At 46.6% G+C, this 18,391-nt stretch overlaps 1 protein-coding gene across 1 annotated transcript in view; it reads right to left on the bottom strand.

The window, feature by feature from the left end:
• The window catches only part of RPH3A (rabphilin 3A), a 57,547-nt gene continuing 39,156 nt past the window's right edge, over nt 1-18,391 (bottom strand). Inside the window, exons 12-19 of the mRNA XM_045506450.2 lie at nt 16,619-16,693; nt 15,130-15,239; nt 11,639-11,765; nt 9,963-10,019; nt 9,111-9,265; nt 5,816-5,897; nt 3,041-3,137; nt 1-2,226 (exon numbers count right to left, since the gene is read on the bottom strand). Coding sequence (XP_045362406.2) covers nt 2,096-2,226; nt 3,041-3,137; nt 5,816-5,897; nt 9,111-9,265; nt 9,963-10,019; nt 11,639-11,765; nt 15,130-15,239; nt 16,619-16,693 — 834 coding nt within the window. The 3' untranslated portion in view covers nt 1-2,095. The remainder of the gene's footprint in view (nt 2,227-3,040; nt 3,138-5,815; nt 5,898-9,110; nt 9,266-9,962; nt 10,020-11,638; nt 11,766-15,129; nt 15,240-16,618; nt 16,694-18,391) is intronic.

Raw genomic sequence — 18,391 nt, 5'->3', positions numbered from 1 at the left:
TATTGCTACTTTATTGTTGCCTACATCATCACAAAGAATGGTGATGGGTGGTTCTGCATGCACCAGAGGGCAGGGAGGTGCTGACACGTGCCTGGGAGAGCGTGTGCCCGGACCGGGGGCACCGTGAGCTAGCTGCATGCTGATTCCAGCACCGATACCAGCGCTAGGCCTGGGCGACACAGCCAGCATGCTTTCTCCTACAGGCAACCATGAAAAGGAGGTGGGCTGAGAGTGGGCACCAAGGGGGCCACTGGGGAGAGAGAGGGTCAGTAGGGAAGATGGCAGCCAGGAAGCCACTGGCCATCTCGGAGAAGGTGGAAATACTAAGTACTCTGTGTCTAGAAAATGGTTATTCAAGGCGAGAAATCAGTGACTTCCCATGACTTGTCAAGGGAGCTAGGGGTGGAGGGCACTGAAATGGAAGGTTACAAGGTGTGTGGCTGGAGAAAGTGAGTTTCAGTGTCTGTCTGACGGCTTCTGTAGATAATGACGGGGTGTTGGACAGAGGGAGGTGATTTTCATGGGGTAAGACTTCCTGGAAATCCAGAGAAATCAAGCCATTCTCACAGGGCACTGAAGACTGTCGGACCCCTAAACTTACAACATTTGTCCCTGTTGCCTTTTCCTCCTTTAAAACATTTTTTATTTTGGAAGAAAGACTGAAGAATCCATGATGGGACAAAGCCTTTGGTGTCAGGATCTGTCACTCTGTAAAGTTTTAGATCCATGATGGGGATCTATACTCCCAACACAATGAAGTCGGTGCAAGAGAAGGAGAGAGGGAGAGAGAGAGAGAGAGAGAGAGAGAGAGAGAGAGAGAGAGAGAGAGAGAGAGAGAGAGAGAGAGAGAGAGAGAGAGGAGAGAGTTTCAGGGGCAAGGGGTGTCATTGATTCATTTAACTCAGAGCAAAGGAAAGAGAAAGGCTGGGGGCTTTGGGGAGGCCCCCTGCAACCCAGAACTCTGGTTTAAACACCTTGTGCACCCACGTGGGGAGGCCAGGGGCTGAGAAAGCCCCTCTCTGGGGCGTCTACACAGCTTGCAGGATGCTGTCGTGCACCTGGGGCAGTGCCAGCAGCCAGCCTGAGGCCCGCGAGGACACCAGCTCTGCCAACAGGAAAGGTGTGTGGTTACAGAAGCGCGGACCCATGTGGGAGTTCGGGTTCTGTTAGTTCCTCGGAGTTTGCTGGTTAGGCTGGTGAGGGGAGGCGAGAAGGTGAGGCTGCGTTAAGATACACTTTTTTGCTTTTGCTATTTTATCTCCTTAGGGAGGGAGAAAAGAGAAGGGGAGAGAGGTGAGAGGAGAGCAGAGAAGTGGGGGAAAAGAGGGCGAGTTCAGTGTGGTGCAGGGGCAGGGACTGGGAACGGGGAGGAGGAGGAGGAGAGTGAAGGAGGGCTGGTGGAGGATGGGAGCTGTCTTCTGCTAGGAAGCAAATAGAGGACATCCTGAAAGAGGGGGACTACTAAGTAAGCCCCTTTGGGTATTCTGTATGGTCATTTCCTGATGCATCTGTAGCTGGGAAGCTGGGTTCCTAGTCATGGGGGCAGGTTTTAAACACGGGGGTCTGTTTTCATGGCAATTAGGGTGTCTGATGTGGAAGAGGTGGGTACCTGGACGGGAGCCTGGATGCTCTATGTCTGCCCCATGTCTGCCCCAATGCTCAGCCTCACAGCCTTGTCTAGCTCTGCTGACAACTGATACAGGCAGATGAGATGTAGGAAACACAAATTTTGTGTGTGTGCGTGTATGTGTGTGTGTGTGAGTCCAAGGACAAGGAGGGTCTAAAAACAGTCCCAAATGATGAAGAACCTTTGTAATTTACCCAGGCTGAGAAGTTGTTAAATTAACAACCTTCTTGTGAAAATCTCTCCATCTTGATCCCTGTGGCTCCAACCCTGAGGGATCAGAGAGGGGCTGCATCGCAGCATCACAGAAAGGGGAGGCTTTGGGTGGCAACGTCCAAGGTGTGGGGCAGACCTCAAAGGCAGGCTCTGGGAGGGATGGGGTGCGGGAGGTGTAGAGACGAGACCAGAGCGCAAGGGCAGCTGGGGTAGGCTGAGGGGATGGGGCATGGGGCTGGGGGCCTGGGCTCCATCCTAATCACTCGACACGTGGTTCTCATTCTGTAGCTGGTGCCAGCGTTCGATCTTCTTGTCTTTGTTTTTCAGACACTCATACCAGTGTTTTAAGCGCTCTCCCTTGGCTGAGATGCCCAGCTGGCAGCCTCCTGGACAAGGCGGGAAGATAGGGGCAGGTGGTCAGAGTGGAAGCACGCACAGGACTTTTCATTTTGGACCCAAATGTCTAGTTGGAGAAAAACTGCCACCAAGCAGTGATGCCCTCCAGCCACTTGGGATCCATTCTCTCTGGAGGGCTGTTGTTATGGTATTATTACCACTGGCCTTCTCTGCCTACAGACTGCCTACTCGAGAACCTGCTACGGCTCCCTACTGTAGCATCAAGTCATAACTTCATGGTCTATTTTATAAGACCTTCTTCAAGTCACCACTTTATCTGCTGAAATTCTCTCTTACTACTTCTGGGGACTCATTGTCTATTTCCAAAAAGTCAGTTTCACCCCCGGCTCAGTCCAGCCTCCACACCTTCGCTCATGCTGTCTCTGTTGTCCGGAATTCCCTCCCTGCTCCACATGTAAGGACTGTTCTTCCTCACCACTTGGAGGTGTACTGGGAACACGAGGACCTTCATCTGGACTTCCAAATGGATTAAGGAGACTTCCTTTGCACCCTGTGTTCTGCAGAGGCCACACATCCCACTCTTCTGTAATTTAATTATCCCACTGGAGGTGAACTGTTCAGCAAATAACCTATCATGACCTAATCTTCCCAGCTTTCAAAGCTCTTTCACATAAAGGCATTTGCAAATTGGACCCAAATGAGGACCATGGGTCCCGAATTAGTGTTTAGACAACGTAATTGCCAAAGTAAAGCGATGGCCTCGACCCTCTGCGTCCCTGGCTAAGGCTATCCTCTCCTGGGAGAATAGAGGATGGGTTTTCCCCGGGAGCTGGGAGCACTCACCGATGTAATCATTGGACTTGCCGATGTCATAGTCCCAGACTGAGATGTCCAGTGACTTCTTCGCCAGGTCACTATGTTTGATGTCATAGAAAAACTCCTGGATTCAGCAGGGGAAGCCACGTCAGTGAAAGAGTTCTCTGAGCCTTTGGGATCGGGAGCTAAGGGGCTGAGTCCTAGGGGTTCATGGACCAAGGGGAGGCCCTTGTATTGAGTGTCTGGAATCAAGGGGACCTTTGCCCCAGGCCTGACAATCCCCTTTCAACAAACACTCTGTAGAACAAAGCCCCTCAAGCTCTGTAATTCTCTTTTCCAATGACTCTCTATTTGAAATTGCGAAGACTGGTGGGGGTTTTCTAAGAGGGCTGGTCCTGGTCAAGTTTCCTTGAAGCCAGATGGCCATGAACTCAGTTCTTCCATTCTGATAACGTCTGAAGTGAGTTTTCCATCCTCTCCATCATTCAGAGATTAAAGGTTCTTGAGGGGACTGATACTGACATGAAGGTTAGGTGCTTGTTTTCAGATAATCTGATTCTGTCAATAACTCTTCTGCCTAATCATCAAATTCATTCCTGTTCTCCTTTACAGCAAACAAGGAAGCAAAAAAACCCAAAAACCCAAAACCAGAACATGTACTCTATCTACCCAAGAATGACCATTGTCGACATTCCTTGTGTGTGACCACATTGATGTATGTTTTAAAAAATTAGTATGACTATTAATTTGAATTTTCTATCATATGAAATATTTGAATATTATATTATAGAAATATAATATGAGTAATATGAGTACTGTGGCTTCCTTTTCCCATTTTATAACATATAGTAAAAACCAACTTTACTTGTTAGCAGTATTTTTCCTACATCACTATTCTAATGGCTTTCTCTAACAGTTATGTGGCTGGACCATAACCTAATGCTCAATAATTAAGTATTTAGGTTGTTTCCAATTTTCCACTATCATTAATGATAAGATACAAGGCATCCTTGTAGCTAAATCATTGTGTTAATCCAAGGTGACTTATTTAGGATAAATTCCAAAAAGTGTTTTCTGAATTTGTAAAATTTTAAGGACAGTGGGTATATACTATGGTACGTTCTGTGTACAGCAAGAAAGCTGGCTGCACAGATATTTGCTTCATATATATATTAATCCCGGAAATGGATTAAGATAGGACAGAAGTGGATGGTGGAGCTGGGGAGAGAAGGGGATTTGGATTGGATACATGTTGATACGTTTGGAATTTTCAGATATGTGACTATACTTCCTGTTCTCGACAGAAATGGAATCTGACTTTTAAAATGTTAAGGTTTTTGTAGCGTTTTGACAACCCCCCCTTCAGAACTAGGACCACTCTTCTCTCTCACCCACAGAGTGTGCATTTCTCCACATGCTTCCCAATCCTGGGTATCAACATTTTACAACATTTGCATGCCAGTTTCTTATGAGATATGACGTCTGGTCTTGATTTGCCTTTTTCTCTACTGCTAATGAGTTTAGTGACTATTAGGATTTCTTATTCTGTGACTTGTTCACATATCAGGAGAAGGTAGGGCAGGGCAGCAATATTTGGCTCCTTACTCAAAATTTGTAAGTCCGAGTTGGGAAGCCAGGGGTCCAGCTGAAAGAGAGACCTGGGTACAGGACCAACCAGCCAGTAAGTGCTCTGGGCTCTTGTTTACACAGAATGCTCCCCACATGCGCACATGTGGTGCTTGTTTTTAAAGAATCAAACAATACAAAACAGATGTATGGTAGCTTCGCTTTCCCATTTTTCAACATTTGGTAAAAACCAATGCTAGGACTCTGACCCAACTTAAGATCATTATATTCAACAGATATTTCTGGATCCTCAGTATCTGACAGGCCTGCCAATGGGTAATTAAAATCCAGAAGGACAGCAGAAGATGGAGGAAAGCATCAAGCCTGGGGACACAGCTGCAGGAATGAACTCTTACACTGACTCTTGAGGGATGACTAGGAGTTGGCCAGAGAGGAAAGGAGAGAGACGGAATCCCAGGAAAAGGGAGCAGCAGGTGCAAAGCTGAGAGGTGTGCCAGGGAGGGACCTGCATGGCATTCATTGTGTCTAGAGGACAAGGAGTGCGAGATGGGGCCGGGCTGGGGTGTGAGTTTGAAAGGGCTTGGTTGGCACGCTAGGAAGTTAGAGAGCTATTGTTGCATTAAGCAAAGGGGTGATAAATTCAGATTCATGTTTTAGAAAGCTCACACTTATGTGGAGGATGGGCCAACCACAGGGAAGTGAGTCAGGAGTCTACTGCAATAGTCCAGACATGGAATGTTTGACAAGAAACAGTGAGAATACAGAGGAAGAAACACATTCAGTGGGTATCTTGACAGTGGCTTTAGCAGGATTTGATGCACTGGATGGACCTGGGGATTGAGGGAGAGGGAGAGGGCTGTGCCAACTGGGTGAGTGGTAAAGGGCACAATTACCCCTATTTATTCCCTCAAATAGCAGCATTCTGTACTATTAGAATTGGTAAAGACTTTAGAGATGATTCAATTCAATTTCACTTCAAATGCAAAGACTTCCCTGTGCCGTTCCAAATCTATTGGCTTTTGTCTCAGGCTTGACTCCTCCTGGTGACAAGGAACTCATTCCTTCTCCTTTAGCTAATTCGAGTTGATCTATGACAGAAAGCTTTTTTTTTTTTTTTTTTGGTGGACATGCTTCACAACTTTCTAGCAGGAAGCTGATTCCTCTCTCACATATAGGAAATATCCCAGAGTAGGACAAAAAATGGGGCAGCCTTACCTCATTAAATTCAGGATTCAAGGTTTTCTTCTTAATTTGAGTCTTATGTTTGGCTTTCTTTCCCATGTCTGGTTTCAGCCAGCTGAGAGGAGAGAGGAGAGGCTATTATGGATGAAGACTCATGAATAAGAACAGCCTCATGATGACCCCAAAGATCCTTCCCATGTCAGGAGAACAATTAATGAACATATCAGAAAATGAGTCAACATTCATAATGACCAGTGTGCATTACAGCATCTACCTGGTGCCAGGCACTACACTAAGCATCCTATGCACATTTAATCCTCAACAAACCTTAGATGGTAGAACTACAACCACTCATTTTACATACAAGGAAACTGAGGGTTCAGAGATGTTGAGACATGTGCCTCCGGTCACTCAGCTGGGGACTCAACCCAGCTGCTCCCTCTGGAGTCTTTGCCCTTAGCCAGGTCTTTCTCTCAATGGATCAAATTAAGTACCTGGATGATGGTGCCTGAGGCTTCACTATTGATTATCTCTTAAGTTGCCCTCAAGTCCTAGAGAGATGATGAGAGTACGGACAGAAAGGAGAAGATGCAAATCTGATTACGATCAGTCCCCTGTTCAAAACTATTCAGTGTCTCCCCTTTGACCTCAGGGTGAAGTTCAAAATCCTTGATGTGGCATTAAGACTTGGTTGGATCCCCTCTCCTGTCCAGCCTGATCTTGCACCATGTGCTTCACCCTACCCTCATTCACTCTGCCTTCCACCCCAGGGCCTTTGCACATACTATTTCCTCTGCCTAGAAATCTCTTCCCCAGTGTAGGCACAATGCATGACACATAGTAGGTGCTCAATCAATATTTTCTGGATAAATAAACAAAATGAGCTAACAAATCCTAAGAGTTTGGACATTTGGATTCCGATGCAAGCTGTCACTAGCTGTGCAACTCTGAACATGAATGTAACTTCAGCATGCCCATGTCCCAATCTGCAGAGAGCAGACTTTTCTTTCTCACTCACAGAACTGCTTTTGATGATAATCGTAAAGAAGAGACACAAAAGAGGAAATGAAAGGTATCAAGTGCTGAGTGAAAATAAAGGGCAATTCTGGATCTTAAACTGATTAATGATCTCCTGTTCCCTTTCTTTACAACAGCCACCAGGACAGCTGTTTCACTGGTGACTGCAGCAAATCTACTTCTTCTGGAGGGCTGGGTGGATGGGAGAAGGTGTGGTGGGGAGAATCATTTAAGGAAAACAATTTGCATGTGGCTGGGGTCCAAAGGAGTGCAGCACAGGAGCCTATGAGCTAATGTTCTCTATTGGACCCTATGAGAAAATTACACCAAATTACTCCTAAAAATTGAACTCATTCCTGACATCTGTGTTCTTTCGTTAACTAAGTCCTCTTTCAAAGAAAATCTGGAGCAAAGTCCACACTGGCTTCATTTTTAGCCATGACCTTAAGGGAAGCATTGCTTTCTGTTATGAAAGGCAGAGGGCAAGAGGGGAGGGAGCGTTTTCCAGGCTGGAGAGAACATTACTTAAACACTCTTTGCCATGAGGAAGACCGTGACGGTAATTATTTATAAACATCACGGCAGGCATTTATTGAGCACTTACTATGTACCAGATCCCACGAAAATGCACCTGTCAGATCTGCAACTGCAGGGGGCAAAACTGACAAGCTGCTGGGCTCTGAATTCACCACCATGTTCTCATGTGACCATGCGCCCCACAGGCTGCTCCCAGCCAATACCTGAGCCAGGAGCGACAGCGGACAGCCCCATTTCTGGGAGATGCAGTGCTCCTCCAATGGGCGACTTTGTGCTCAAGGATTCCCCATCACCCTGGTTGAAACTTCTGCAGGACTGCACCTCCACCCAAGACTCGTCCTGCCCAACCATCCTCCCGGCTCCTCCACAGGGATCAGACCTGTACCAGGCCTGTTGTCTCTGTGGTCCTCGTCCAGCTCCCTCTCAATTTTCCTTCACAGGCACTTTCCCCAACAAATCTCTTACACATCTCATCTTCATATCTGCTTCTTAGAAGACAGGACCTAATGAGCAGTATTACTCCTCCCATTTTATAGATGAGGACTTGAGCCCCAGAGATATGAAGGCATGAACCCAAGGTCACACAGCTAGAGAATATTGAAGACTATCAGATCTGGGATTCAAACCAAGCAGTCTGGACCCAGAACTCAGGCTCTCAACCACAAACCTGTAAACACACATTTTACTGCCAGAGGCAAGGCAGGATTCTATTGAGAGTAGCTAAATATTTCTGTACGGGCACAATTTTATTCCTTTTACAGGATATCTCATTTGATCCTTATGGCCATTCTTGGAAATAAACAGAAGTTTTGTCTTCATTTTACTAATGAAGAATCTTGAGACTCAGAGAGGTCAAGTAACTTGCTTATAGTTACTTGACACAGGGAAGCAGGACCCCATGTCTTATTCAGTGGCAGCCAGGAGGATGTGCCTGGTGGTCCTCCAACTACAAGAAGCATAACTGACCAAGGCTCCAGCTGCTGGGCTTGGAAATCCACACCATGCATGTGCCAAGCCACGCTCCAGGTGTTGACTGAACACGGCAGGGATACTTATGGCAGACCTGCTCCTGAGGGATGTGGGCTCACCTGATGGCCCGTTTTGGCTTGAGGACTCCCTGATGGCCTTGCTGAACTTGCATCTGGGATGCTTCTACCCACCCCCGCTCCCTCTTCCCCTCACTCAGGGTCAGACTCCAATGGCCATCTCACAGCTGTCCCGTTTCACCCGACTCTCTCCTCATTTTCCCTCACGCAGGCACTTCTTCTAGTGATATCCTATCTGTTTAATCCCCTCTTGGTATCTTCTCAAGAGGACCCAGACTAACAGATCACAAAGTCTCTCTTGTTCCCCGTGACTGAGATGACTGGAATAACCCCGAAATCTAAGGTCTTTTCTTCGAGCATTTCCAGACTGAATCCAGAAAAAGCCAGGTTGCTTCTTTTGATGGAAGGATGTGTTGTTGATTCCTGGGGGCTACAAATGGGATTACTGCAACCTTGCTGACTGCTCCTCTCCAATAGGAGGAAACAGAGTCACAAAATTTTCTCATACAAGTGGGTGACATACCAGTGTGGCTATCTGAGACTCCAGACTCACACTCTAGCCAGTTTCGGACATCCGTCTCACTGTGTGACCTTGGGCAGGTTTGTTGCCCTCTCTGGGCCTCACTGCACAATGATCTTAGGGAAGCTCTCTGGTCCTCCTTTGGCGAGGATCTAGGACCCACCCACCGGCTTTGCGGCCCATTTATGGTCCCAAGGCATTGACTCACAGCTTGACGAATGGATCTGAGTAGCCATTGGCGTCCATGGCCGCCAGGTGCACACAGCGTATGATGCCCACAATGAGGCCTCCCTGCTGTGTGCTGTACATGAGGGACACCAGGATCTTGCCGCGTTCCTCTATGTCACCAATACGCTCCACCTGCTGCAGTAGGAGAAGAGGGTGTGTGGGTCTAGGAGGGGAGGGGTCCAGACAGTATGGATGGTGAGCATTAAGACAGAGCCTGTGGCAAGTAGGAAGAGCTGGGCCAGCGCCAGTGCAATCAGCACCATGGAGAGCGAATGCACCAGCCTCCTGGGAGGAGAAAATGACGAAAGTCTAGGGGCCCATTCCCAGGCACAGGGAGACCAGTAGCTTTACTCTGGCTTAGACACGAATTGAGCCTGACTCTGATCATAGGCTGAGCTTGACCCTGGTCCTAGCCCGACTCTGAGCTCAGACTCCCCACCCCGCTACAACCAGTCTTCTCAAAGTGTAGTCTCTGGGGTGGCATGAGGAACTTGGACTGAGGGCATGGACCTGCAGCCCAACCCCAGCCTCTGCCAGACACACAGCACAAAGAGCCTGCCCTCTGTCTCCACAGAGGGAACATGGCTTTGCTCCAGGGCAGCAGAGGACCAACAGGGCCGAGGACATCAATGGTGTCTCCTGGGTGTGCGAGAGGATGGGGCTTCCCCACCTTGGGGGCCCCAGATGGGAAAAGTGGCCTCCTAGTCTCATGTTCTAATGCCTTGGGCAAGGGTATCTCTCATGGTTTGGGGAGAAAGAGTGGGAAAGAGGCCAGGGAGAGAGAGAAAAGGGGGATGCCAGACCCCGACTGGCTTCAACACCCACTCCTCACCTCCTCCTCATAAAGGGCCATGCCTCGGGCTGTTCCGGTGGTCCCCGCACGCTTCATCTTAAAGGAAAGAAATAGAAACAAAAGATAACCTTGTCTATGGGGTGCATCTCCTGACAGAAGAAAGACCAGAAACCCTTCACCACTCCACTAGCATCCAGAGCCACAGGGAGCCAAGCTTCCATGGCCCTTCAGCTTTTCTTCCTTTAGCTAAGATGTATATACCACTAACCATTTAAGAGACCATGTCAATGCACAGCAGCCTATGATGTAGGCTGTATTACTATCCCCATTTTACAGATGAAGACACTGAGGGTCAGAGTGGTTAAACCACTTGCCCAAGGTCACACAGCCAATAAGACAGGTAAGATTTCCTCTGCTCTGGCTGAAGTGGCACAGGGGTCTTAAGGACTAGCCTGTCAGCCCTGTCCTTGGTGGGGCATATGAGGGGAGCTGTCCCTGGGAGGGTTAAGAGCAAAGAGCCAAGGAGATGATCAGCAGAGTTCTGTGGCTGCTGCCATCATGGCAAGGTGGGCAGACCCAGGAGCTGATGACCCAGACGGGGGCCTGGCCCCTGTCCTGACCAACTGGACTCATTGAGGGAGGGGAGGAAGAGGAAGCCTGAAGAACCAGCTGTTATCAGGCAAAGACCCAGAGGAAATGCTTCACTGCCAGGCACATCTTTAATGATTTATAGGGAGCCTGGCATTCAGTGTAAATTCCTCCTTGCAATTTGCCTTGTTATGTGCCTGCTCCCCCCGGGCAGTGGGCCAGCTCCCCATGCGGAAGCCATGGAGGGTAGGAGGGGGAGTCCTGTAGCATCCTCCCACCAGATGGTCAGCCTGAGGATGGACGACCTGTGAGCCACACCATATTCTGTAGCACAGACTAAGGAACAATCTCAATTTGGTTCTTGAGCTTTCTCAAAAGGTGAGCATCACATCTCACAGGAACAGTTCTAACGCTTTACATGTGCTCTCACATTAATCCTTAAGAGACCTATGGTTTTGGGACTACATTATCCCATTTTACAGATGTGAAAATGGAGGCACAGAGAGACTCAGTAATTTGGCTCAGGTTATACTATAAGTGGCAGAGACTGGGATTCAAACCCAGGGAACCTAGCTCCAGAGCCCACGCTCTTAGGCACTTTGCTATCCTGACTTCTGCTTAACTGCATGATGCTTTTTAACTTCATGACTGACAGGCGGGTAAGGCAGTATTATTTCCTATAATAATAACAGTTAATTCATGAGTGCTTATCATGTACTAGGTTCTGTTCTAACTAGGTCTTTCACACAACCCTCCTATGAGGCAGGTGTTGTTGTAATACCCATTTTATAGATAAGAAAAACTGAGGCCCAGAATAGTTCAGACCCTTGGTGAGGCCAGGGAGCTGGGAAATGGCAGAGTTGGGCTTTGCGCCCAGGCAGGCCAACCTGCCACACCACATGGCCCTTCAGAAGTGGTGCTAACACAGGGCTGGTGAAAGGCATAGCCAGGATGCAACCCCGATGTTCTGACCTGAAATCTTCACCCTCCTCCCAACAGCTGCCACAGCCCCTCTACTGTGTGGTGACCTACAGATCCATCACATCCTTTGCTGGCCCCGAAGAAGGCAACACCCCAAACCCCACAACTCTGTTCCCCCACAGAACCCTCGGGGCAAAGGCACTCACCGGGATCACCCGCTCCAGACAGATATTGAAGTTCTTCCTCTGGTTCGGCTTCAGTTTCTTGAGGGAGAATCTGGTCTCTCCGATAAACTCGTTATGGCCAAATTTGTCCTCATCACAGACAGAGATCCTGTGGGGGCCACAAAGGGTGGGGGAAGAAGGAAGAGCATATATTAGCTCCTACTATGTGCTAAGAGCTGTGATTGATACTGGAGTGTGTTATGTGCACGGGAATGGTACAACTCCCTATTCACTGAGCACTAGGTCAGATTCTTTTTATTCTTTATTGTAGCATAACTTAACAAGCAGTAACTCGCGCAAATCTTAAAATTCTAGCTTGCTGCATTTTTGCATATGCATACACTCACGTGCAGCCACCACCCAGACAGATCAAGATATAGAACACGCTAGCTCCCAGAGAACCTCACAATCCCTCTTAGTCACTGCCTCCCTCAGAGATAACCATGGTCTCGTCCTCTTGGCAAGATTCAGTGCCTTGTTTTTGACCTTTATATAAATAAAATCAGACATAGAGATTCTTTGATGTTTGGTTTCTTTTGTTCAACATTGTGTCTGTGGGATTCATCCATGTCTATAGTAGTTTGTCCTTTTTTTCGTATTCCATTGTGTAAAGATACCATAATAATTTTGTTACGGATGGGCACTTGCCTTTGAGCTCTGTCTCTAGCTGTTACGAATGAGGCTGCAATGGGACGTCCGTGTTCGCGGCTTTCCGTATGCACGTGTACATACCGCTATCGTGTACCTTCCTAGGAGTGGGATTGCTGATGCATGGACTACACATAAGTTTAGCCTTGGTAGAAACTTCTAAACAGTTTTCTAAAGGGGTTCCCTCAGTTATACTCCTACCAGCAGTTTCTGCAGGTTTTGGTTGCTCTTCCTTCTAACTTTATTGTGTCAGTCTTTAATTTGAGCCTTTCCGAGGGGGCCATAGTCGCTCCTTGTAGTTTTAATTTACATTTCCTGGATGATTAATAAAGTTCAGCCCCCCTTTTTCATCTACTTCATGGCGATTTAAGCACCACCTTTTGCAAAGCGAGGCTAGGAGCTTAGTGACCTCAGTTAATTTTTCCTCCCCTCAAACCTCTAAGTTACCCACTTTAAGGCTGAATCATTTTTTCCCTAGTAAGAGGCAGAACCAGGATTTGAATCCAGGTCTCCTGAATCCTAGAACACTAACCTGTCTTTTCTAATCCACTCTGCACAGCATTGAGCAGACTAGAGGTGTAGAAACAGCAGGTCATGAGAAAGATCCCTTAGGAGGCCAAAAGGACAGGTCAAGACACAGTAATCAGCCTGCCATATACTAAGAGGAAGACAGGACTTGTTCCCCCAAGGCATGGGAGGCAGACAGAGACTAACAACACCTCACTCCCTGGCCATCAACATTTGTTGACCAGCGTTCAAAGTTCTAGAGGGCCAAATGGCCTCCTGCCAAGCCCCATACTGTACACAGTTGGAAAAAGAAGCTGTCTCTGTTCAGCTGGACAGGCTGTAGGCAACCCCATTCTTCTGCAGGACAGTGTGTCTCCAATGACTTAAAAATAATCACCATTTTGGACCCAGTAATGCCACATACAGGAATTTATCTCTAAGACAGAAGATAAGTGCAGAAATATGTCACTATAAAGATCTTTACCCCAGTTTTGTTTATAATTGTGAAAAAGCAGAAATAACCCCACCACAGATCCTATGATCCACCAAATAGTCCTCCTTTGTTCCTATTCTAAGGGAATACTCATCTGAACACGAGGAAGCATGAAGGATGCTCATTACAAATTTGTTTGTAAAAGAGAAAAGCTGGAAGGCATCTAAATGTCCATCCACAGGGAACTGGCTAAATAAAATGGTAAGCAGTTACATAAAAATTTAAAAATGCCAAACAATACCATGCAATGCTTGTAGATACATAATTCCAGACGAAGTAATTTCTTCAAGAGCTTCAATTTGCATCTGTACTGCTTGATTTCTTTCTATTTTTAATTACTTAATTAATTAATTTTGGGGGAGGGAGGTAATTATGGCATGCTTTATTTCTTACCCAAAAAAGCTGAAGCAAATACAACAAAATATTAAGATTTTTAAAAGATTAAGTTTTGGGTTCATGGGTGTTTGTTTTATTATATTCTCTACTTTTCTGTATATTCATAATATTTATTTATTTATTATTTATCCTCAAGTGTTTTTTCCCTTCTCAATTTAGAGTTGTTTATTCTGAGCAGTACTATCTTTTTTTTAAAAAATTTAATTATAGGTAGTTTACAATTTATCAATTTCTGGTGTACATAAAGTTTTAGTCATACACATATATATTCTTTTTCAGCATAGGTTACTACAAGATATTGAATATAGTTCTCTGTGCTATACAGTAGAAGCTTGCTGTTTATCTGTTTTATATACAGTAGTTAATATCTGCAAATCTCAAATTCCTGATTTATCCCTTCCCATGCCCTTTCCCCCCAGTAACCATAATTTTGTTTTCTATGTCTGTGAGTCTGTTTCTGTTTGGTAAATAAGTTCATTTGTGTCTTTTTTTTAGATTCCACATATAAGTGATATCATATGGTATTTTGCTTTCTCTTTCTGACTTACTTCACTTAGAATGATAATCTCAAGGACCATCCATGTTGCTACGAATGGCATTATTTTATCCTTTTTAATGGCTGAATAGTATTCCACTGTATAAACATACCATGACTTCTTTATCTAGTCATCTGTCAATGGACATTTAGGTTGCTTCCACATCTTGGCTATTGTACCATAACATTTAATAATAAAACATTTTAAAAAATCTGTGATAAATCCATTCTGTGGAATACTCTGAAGCAGTTGAAAATCAGGTAGCTCTAAATGTCTTCTCATGGCCATAACCCCAAGATACATTGTCTAGAAAAAAGGCAATTTCCAGATACACATAATGTGACATTTCTTATGTTGTAAATAGTGTGTGTGTATATATATAGTATATGTATGTATATAACAAATATACACAGACTCACAGAAGAAGGAAACTGAGGCTGGGGGAGAGAACTAACATTTAAAAGCAGCACTGCTTTCTCTGTAATTCTTCACAAGAAGAATGTATTCACTTATTACTTACATCATTTAAAATGCATTTTAATACAACATTGTAGAACATGCAGTGGCATGAGTACCGTATATGGTTAAGTGAAACTGGCTGATCACTTAACAGTATGGCCCATTTTTATAAACACTCAACTTTATAGAATACTTTTGCATACAAACACACACACACAGACACATATTAAACCCAGACGTTCAGACACCAAGATGTTAACAGTTCCACTTATCTGTATTTTCAGAAGTGTTTGCCAGAAATATAGATTGTTTTTTAGAAGAAATAAAGAAATGAGAAACTACTCCGAGATGTTTTAAAGAGTGGCCCCCAGGAGCCACGCATGCCTCGGTCTGCCCAGCCTCAGTCCCCTCTCAGCCCCTAGCCCGTCAGGCACCTGAGGGTCTTCCTCTGCATGTCCTCGTCCGTGATGCCATGATACACCAGAGTCTCGTTCCAGATGGGGTTTCGGGTGTTCCGCAGGGTTTTTGTACGAAGCTTGTTGGACTAGAATGCAGAGAGATGGACAGACAGACATCTGCCTCAATGGGGAGCTAGCTCTGCAGCCCCTTCCTTTGGGCTTCTTTGGGGTGGGTGGGTGACAGGAGTCCACTCCCCTTAGGAGCGTCCAGGGGCTCTGTTCCTCCCAAATGCACACTCTCAAGAGAGTGGGGGACATCCTCCAGGGTCCATCCCCAACACTGGACACTGGGTCACACCTCCCTCCAGGTACTGGGCCCTCTCTTTGAACTTTTCATAAAGATTACAAAGCAAAGAGATTTTATTTTTGGGAAACAGTATTATTTCTAGGCCAGGGAGGCAGAAATGAGAGTCACCCACTCCCAGGCAGTGAGGAAATAATTTCTGGGTATATTGGAATGATTCCCTCTGTTTCCCCAAATAGCATCCTCCATACCTGAAATTCCTTAGAGGGGACAACATTTTTCATTTTACTCTAAGAGAGAAGGCTAGAAATGCAGGTGGTGGCCTGTGACACATCTAATTCATACTAACATGTAAATGATTGATTGGACTCTTTGGCAAAGTAGGTTTGGTTTTAGGAGTGGGCAAAGGAGAGAGCATCAAGGAGAAGCAAATGTCACTGGGGAGGTAGAAGGAGTAGTGGCCAACATGGCCAGACGGGACTGCCTTTCCTTGATCCAAATCAAAAAGAGTGACATAAAGTATGTGTGTAGGCACGCATGTGTGTCCTTCTTTGTCTTATAGGGTATTTAATGCTTGCAAATTTTTGAAAGGCATTTTCTTAAAATCATGTAACCAAGTATACAGTCAGCCTCATTTTCAGGGCATCCATGTCAAATCAACACAACAAAGCAAAAAATAAAACCCAAGAAGGCACGCTTCCACTTCCTGCCATGTCCCCTGAGTGGGTCAATTCAAAGAAAGGAGAATTAATCCCAGTTTCCCTCCCCAGAGCAAAATAATGATCAGCAGGCGAGCAGAAGAGAAAGGTGGGGGGCATGGGGGTATATTTTCTCTTAATAATAGAATATTTTCTCAAGTTATCTGGAGAGAGATTTCTGTTGAGAGACGAGAAGTTTGGCTGGGGCATAAACTGAGTGTGGGAGGTGGACCAAGGTCGGCACCGGGGAGCCACTGAAGGTATTTGAGCAGGTCAAGGGCAGCATCAGGGCACCTGCTTCTCTCCTGGATCCCCGGTTTCTGAGTTGGATAAGTGAGCAGAACCCCTGCCTCTTGACGGAGAATGGCTCTGGTCCATCCCTTACTCATTGCAAGGAGTTTGCCAATCAGGGAGGAGGGGGTTTGGGGGCAGATAGGGCTATTTTAGGCTCTAAGCTGGGAACCTTGGATGCCTTCCAGAGCCTGTGTGCCTGGCTTGCCGAGAGGCCCAGGCCATATGGTACCTTGCTGGCTCCCGGCAGGAGGTGCAGCTTAACGTAGGGATCGGCCAAGCCATTGGAATCCATAGGCTTCAGTCCCTGTAAGAGAAGGAGGCAACAGCCTGAGGGCCTGGGGAGGGCTGGACGCTCAGCTACCATAGGAGTGGGCATGGCCATCCGTCCACCCTGTGTGCTTCCTTTCCCAAGGAAAGAGAAGGGACATGTGGTATCTTGAAATGAGCACTGGAATCAGGCCGACAGGGTTTAAAGCCCGGCCAGGTCACTTACTGGCTGTGTGACTTTAGGCAAGTTTTGTAACCTCTCTGAGCCTTGTTTTCATTGCCTGTCAAATGGGATGCTTCATTGGGTGGGGAGATTTAAAGGTGATCCCACCTGTAAGGTGCCTGGCCCAGGGCCTGGCACCTAGGAAGTGTCCCGTCAAGGCTGGGTTGTTATTGGGAGGCTGTGAGGACACGCCCCAGAAGGGGCGGGAGAGGAGGAAAGACTAGGGGAAGGAGGCTGGGTTCTGGCTCCTGCACTCTGAGATCTCAGTTTCTCCATCCATGTCATGGGGACCATAGTCTCTGCCTGGCCCCCTCTCACAGAGCTGGCATAAGGCTCAAATGTGACACTGTGGGAGAGGAGTTTGGGATAGAAGTTAATTTAGGCTCGTTAATATGAGCAATTCCAAAATTCCTGGGGCTCAGGTACACTCTGTCCATCCCCCTCTGCCCAGGCGGAGGCAGGTGTCTCACCTGTGGGCTCCCACTGTCCCCTCTCATACATTAATCCCCAATCCCATGTTTTGCGTTCTGTGATCTCCAGGGACCTCAGTTTCCTCATCTGTTCAATGGGGCCGATCATAGTCCCTGATTCATGGAATCTTGGAGGATTAAATGAGATCCCACCTGTGAAGTTTGAGCTCTGGCCTTGGGAGTAAGTATGAACGATGTTTGCTTCTACTAGACCGGGAGAGAAGCCACGGAGTGGGGTGCAAGGGGGAAATCTGGCGGGGTAGCCGAGTGGGTAGGCGCACAGGCCTTTGAGCCAGACAGCACTGCTTCAAATCCCAGCTCCACCACTTCCTGGCTGTGTGATCTGGGCAAGTCCACTTAATCTCTCTGTGTCTCGATTTCCCCATATGTAAAATGGGAATGATGACAGAACCTTTCCTGTGAAAATTAAATGGGATAAAATAATCTGGAGAAAGCCCCAGAGGGTGTATAATACTCAAGAAATGCTGTAGTGGTGGCTTCTTGTCCATTTTCCCAACAGAGCCCATGAAGGTGCAGCCTACGCTCGCTCACTCTGATACCCCCAGCGTTTAGGGTAGTGCCTGATACAGAGTAGGGATTGAATAAACATTTCTGGAATGTCTGTTTGGACTGTGAGGTTGCAAACTGGCAGACGCTGTGTTTTTCAAATCTGCACTTGGACATCTTTGTTTGGGTCCTGTTCACAAGACTTTATCACATTTACTGTCACTCCCTAACATCTTACACACTTTTCTCAACTCTGTTACCAGCCCAGCTCCTGAGCCTTTGAGTTTTTGTACCCCTGTCCCAAGGGGGCTGTAACGTGTGACTTTCCCTATTTCTGGAGCTGAAGGCAAAGACGGTGAATGAATGGTTAAGGACATAGAGCTTGAGACTGTTGCATCTGGACTCAAATCCAGCTTTATCCCTTACCAGCTGTGTGGCCCCAGGCTTTAACTTCCTAAGCCTCAGTTCTCCCATCTGTACTATGGGGCCAATAACAATCCCTATCTCAGAGGTTCCTATGAAGATGAAACAAGAT

This window comes from Camelus bactrianus, chromosome 32 (assembly GCF_048773025.1).
Source record: "Camelus bactrianus isolate YW-2024 breed Bactrian camel chromosome 32, ASM4877302v1, whole genome shotgun sequence".
Lineage (NCBI taxonomy): Eukaryota > Metazoa > Chordata > Mammalia > Artiodactyla > Camelidae > Camelus > Camelus bactrianus.
Note: the sequence above shows the minus strand (reverse complement) of the source record. Positions and strands in the feature narration are given on the sequence as shown.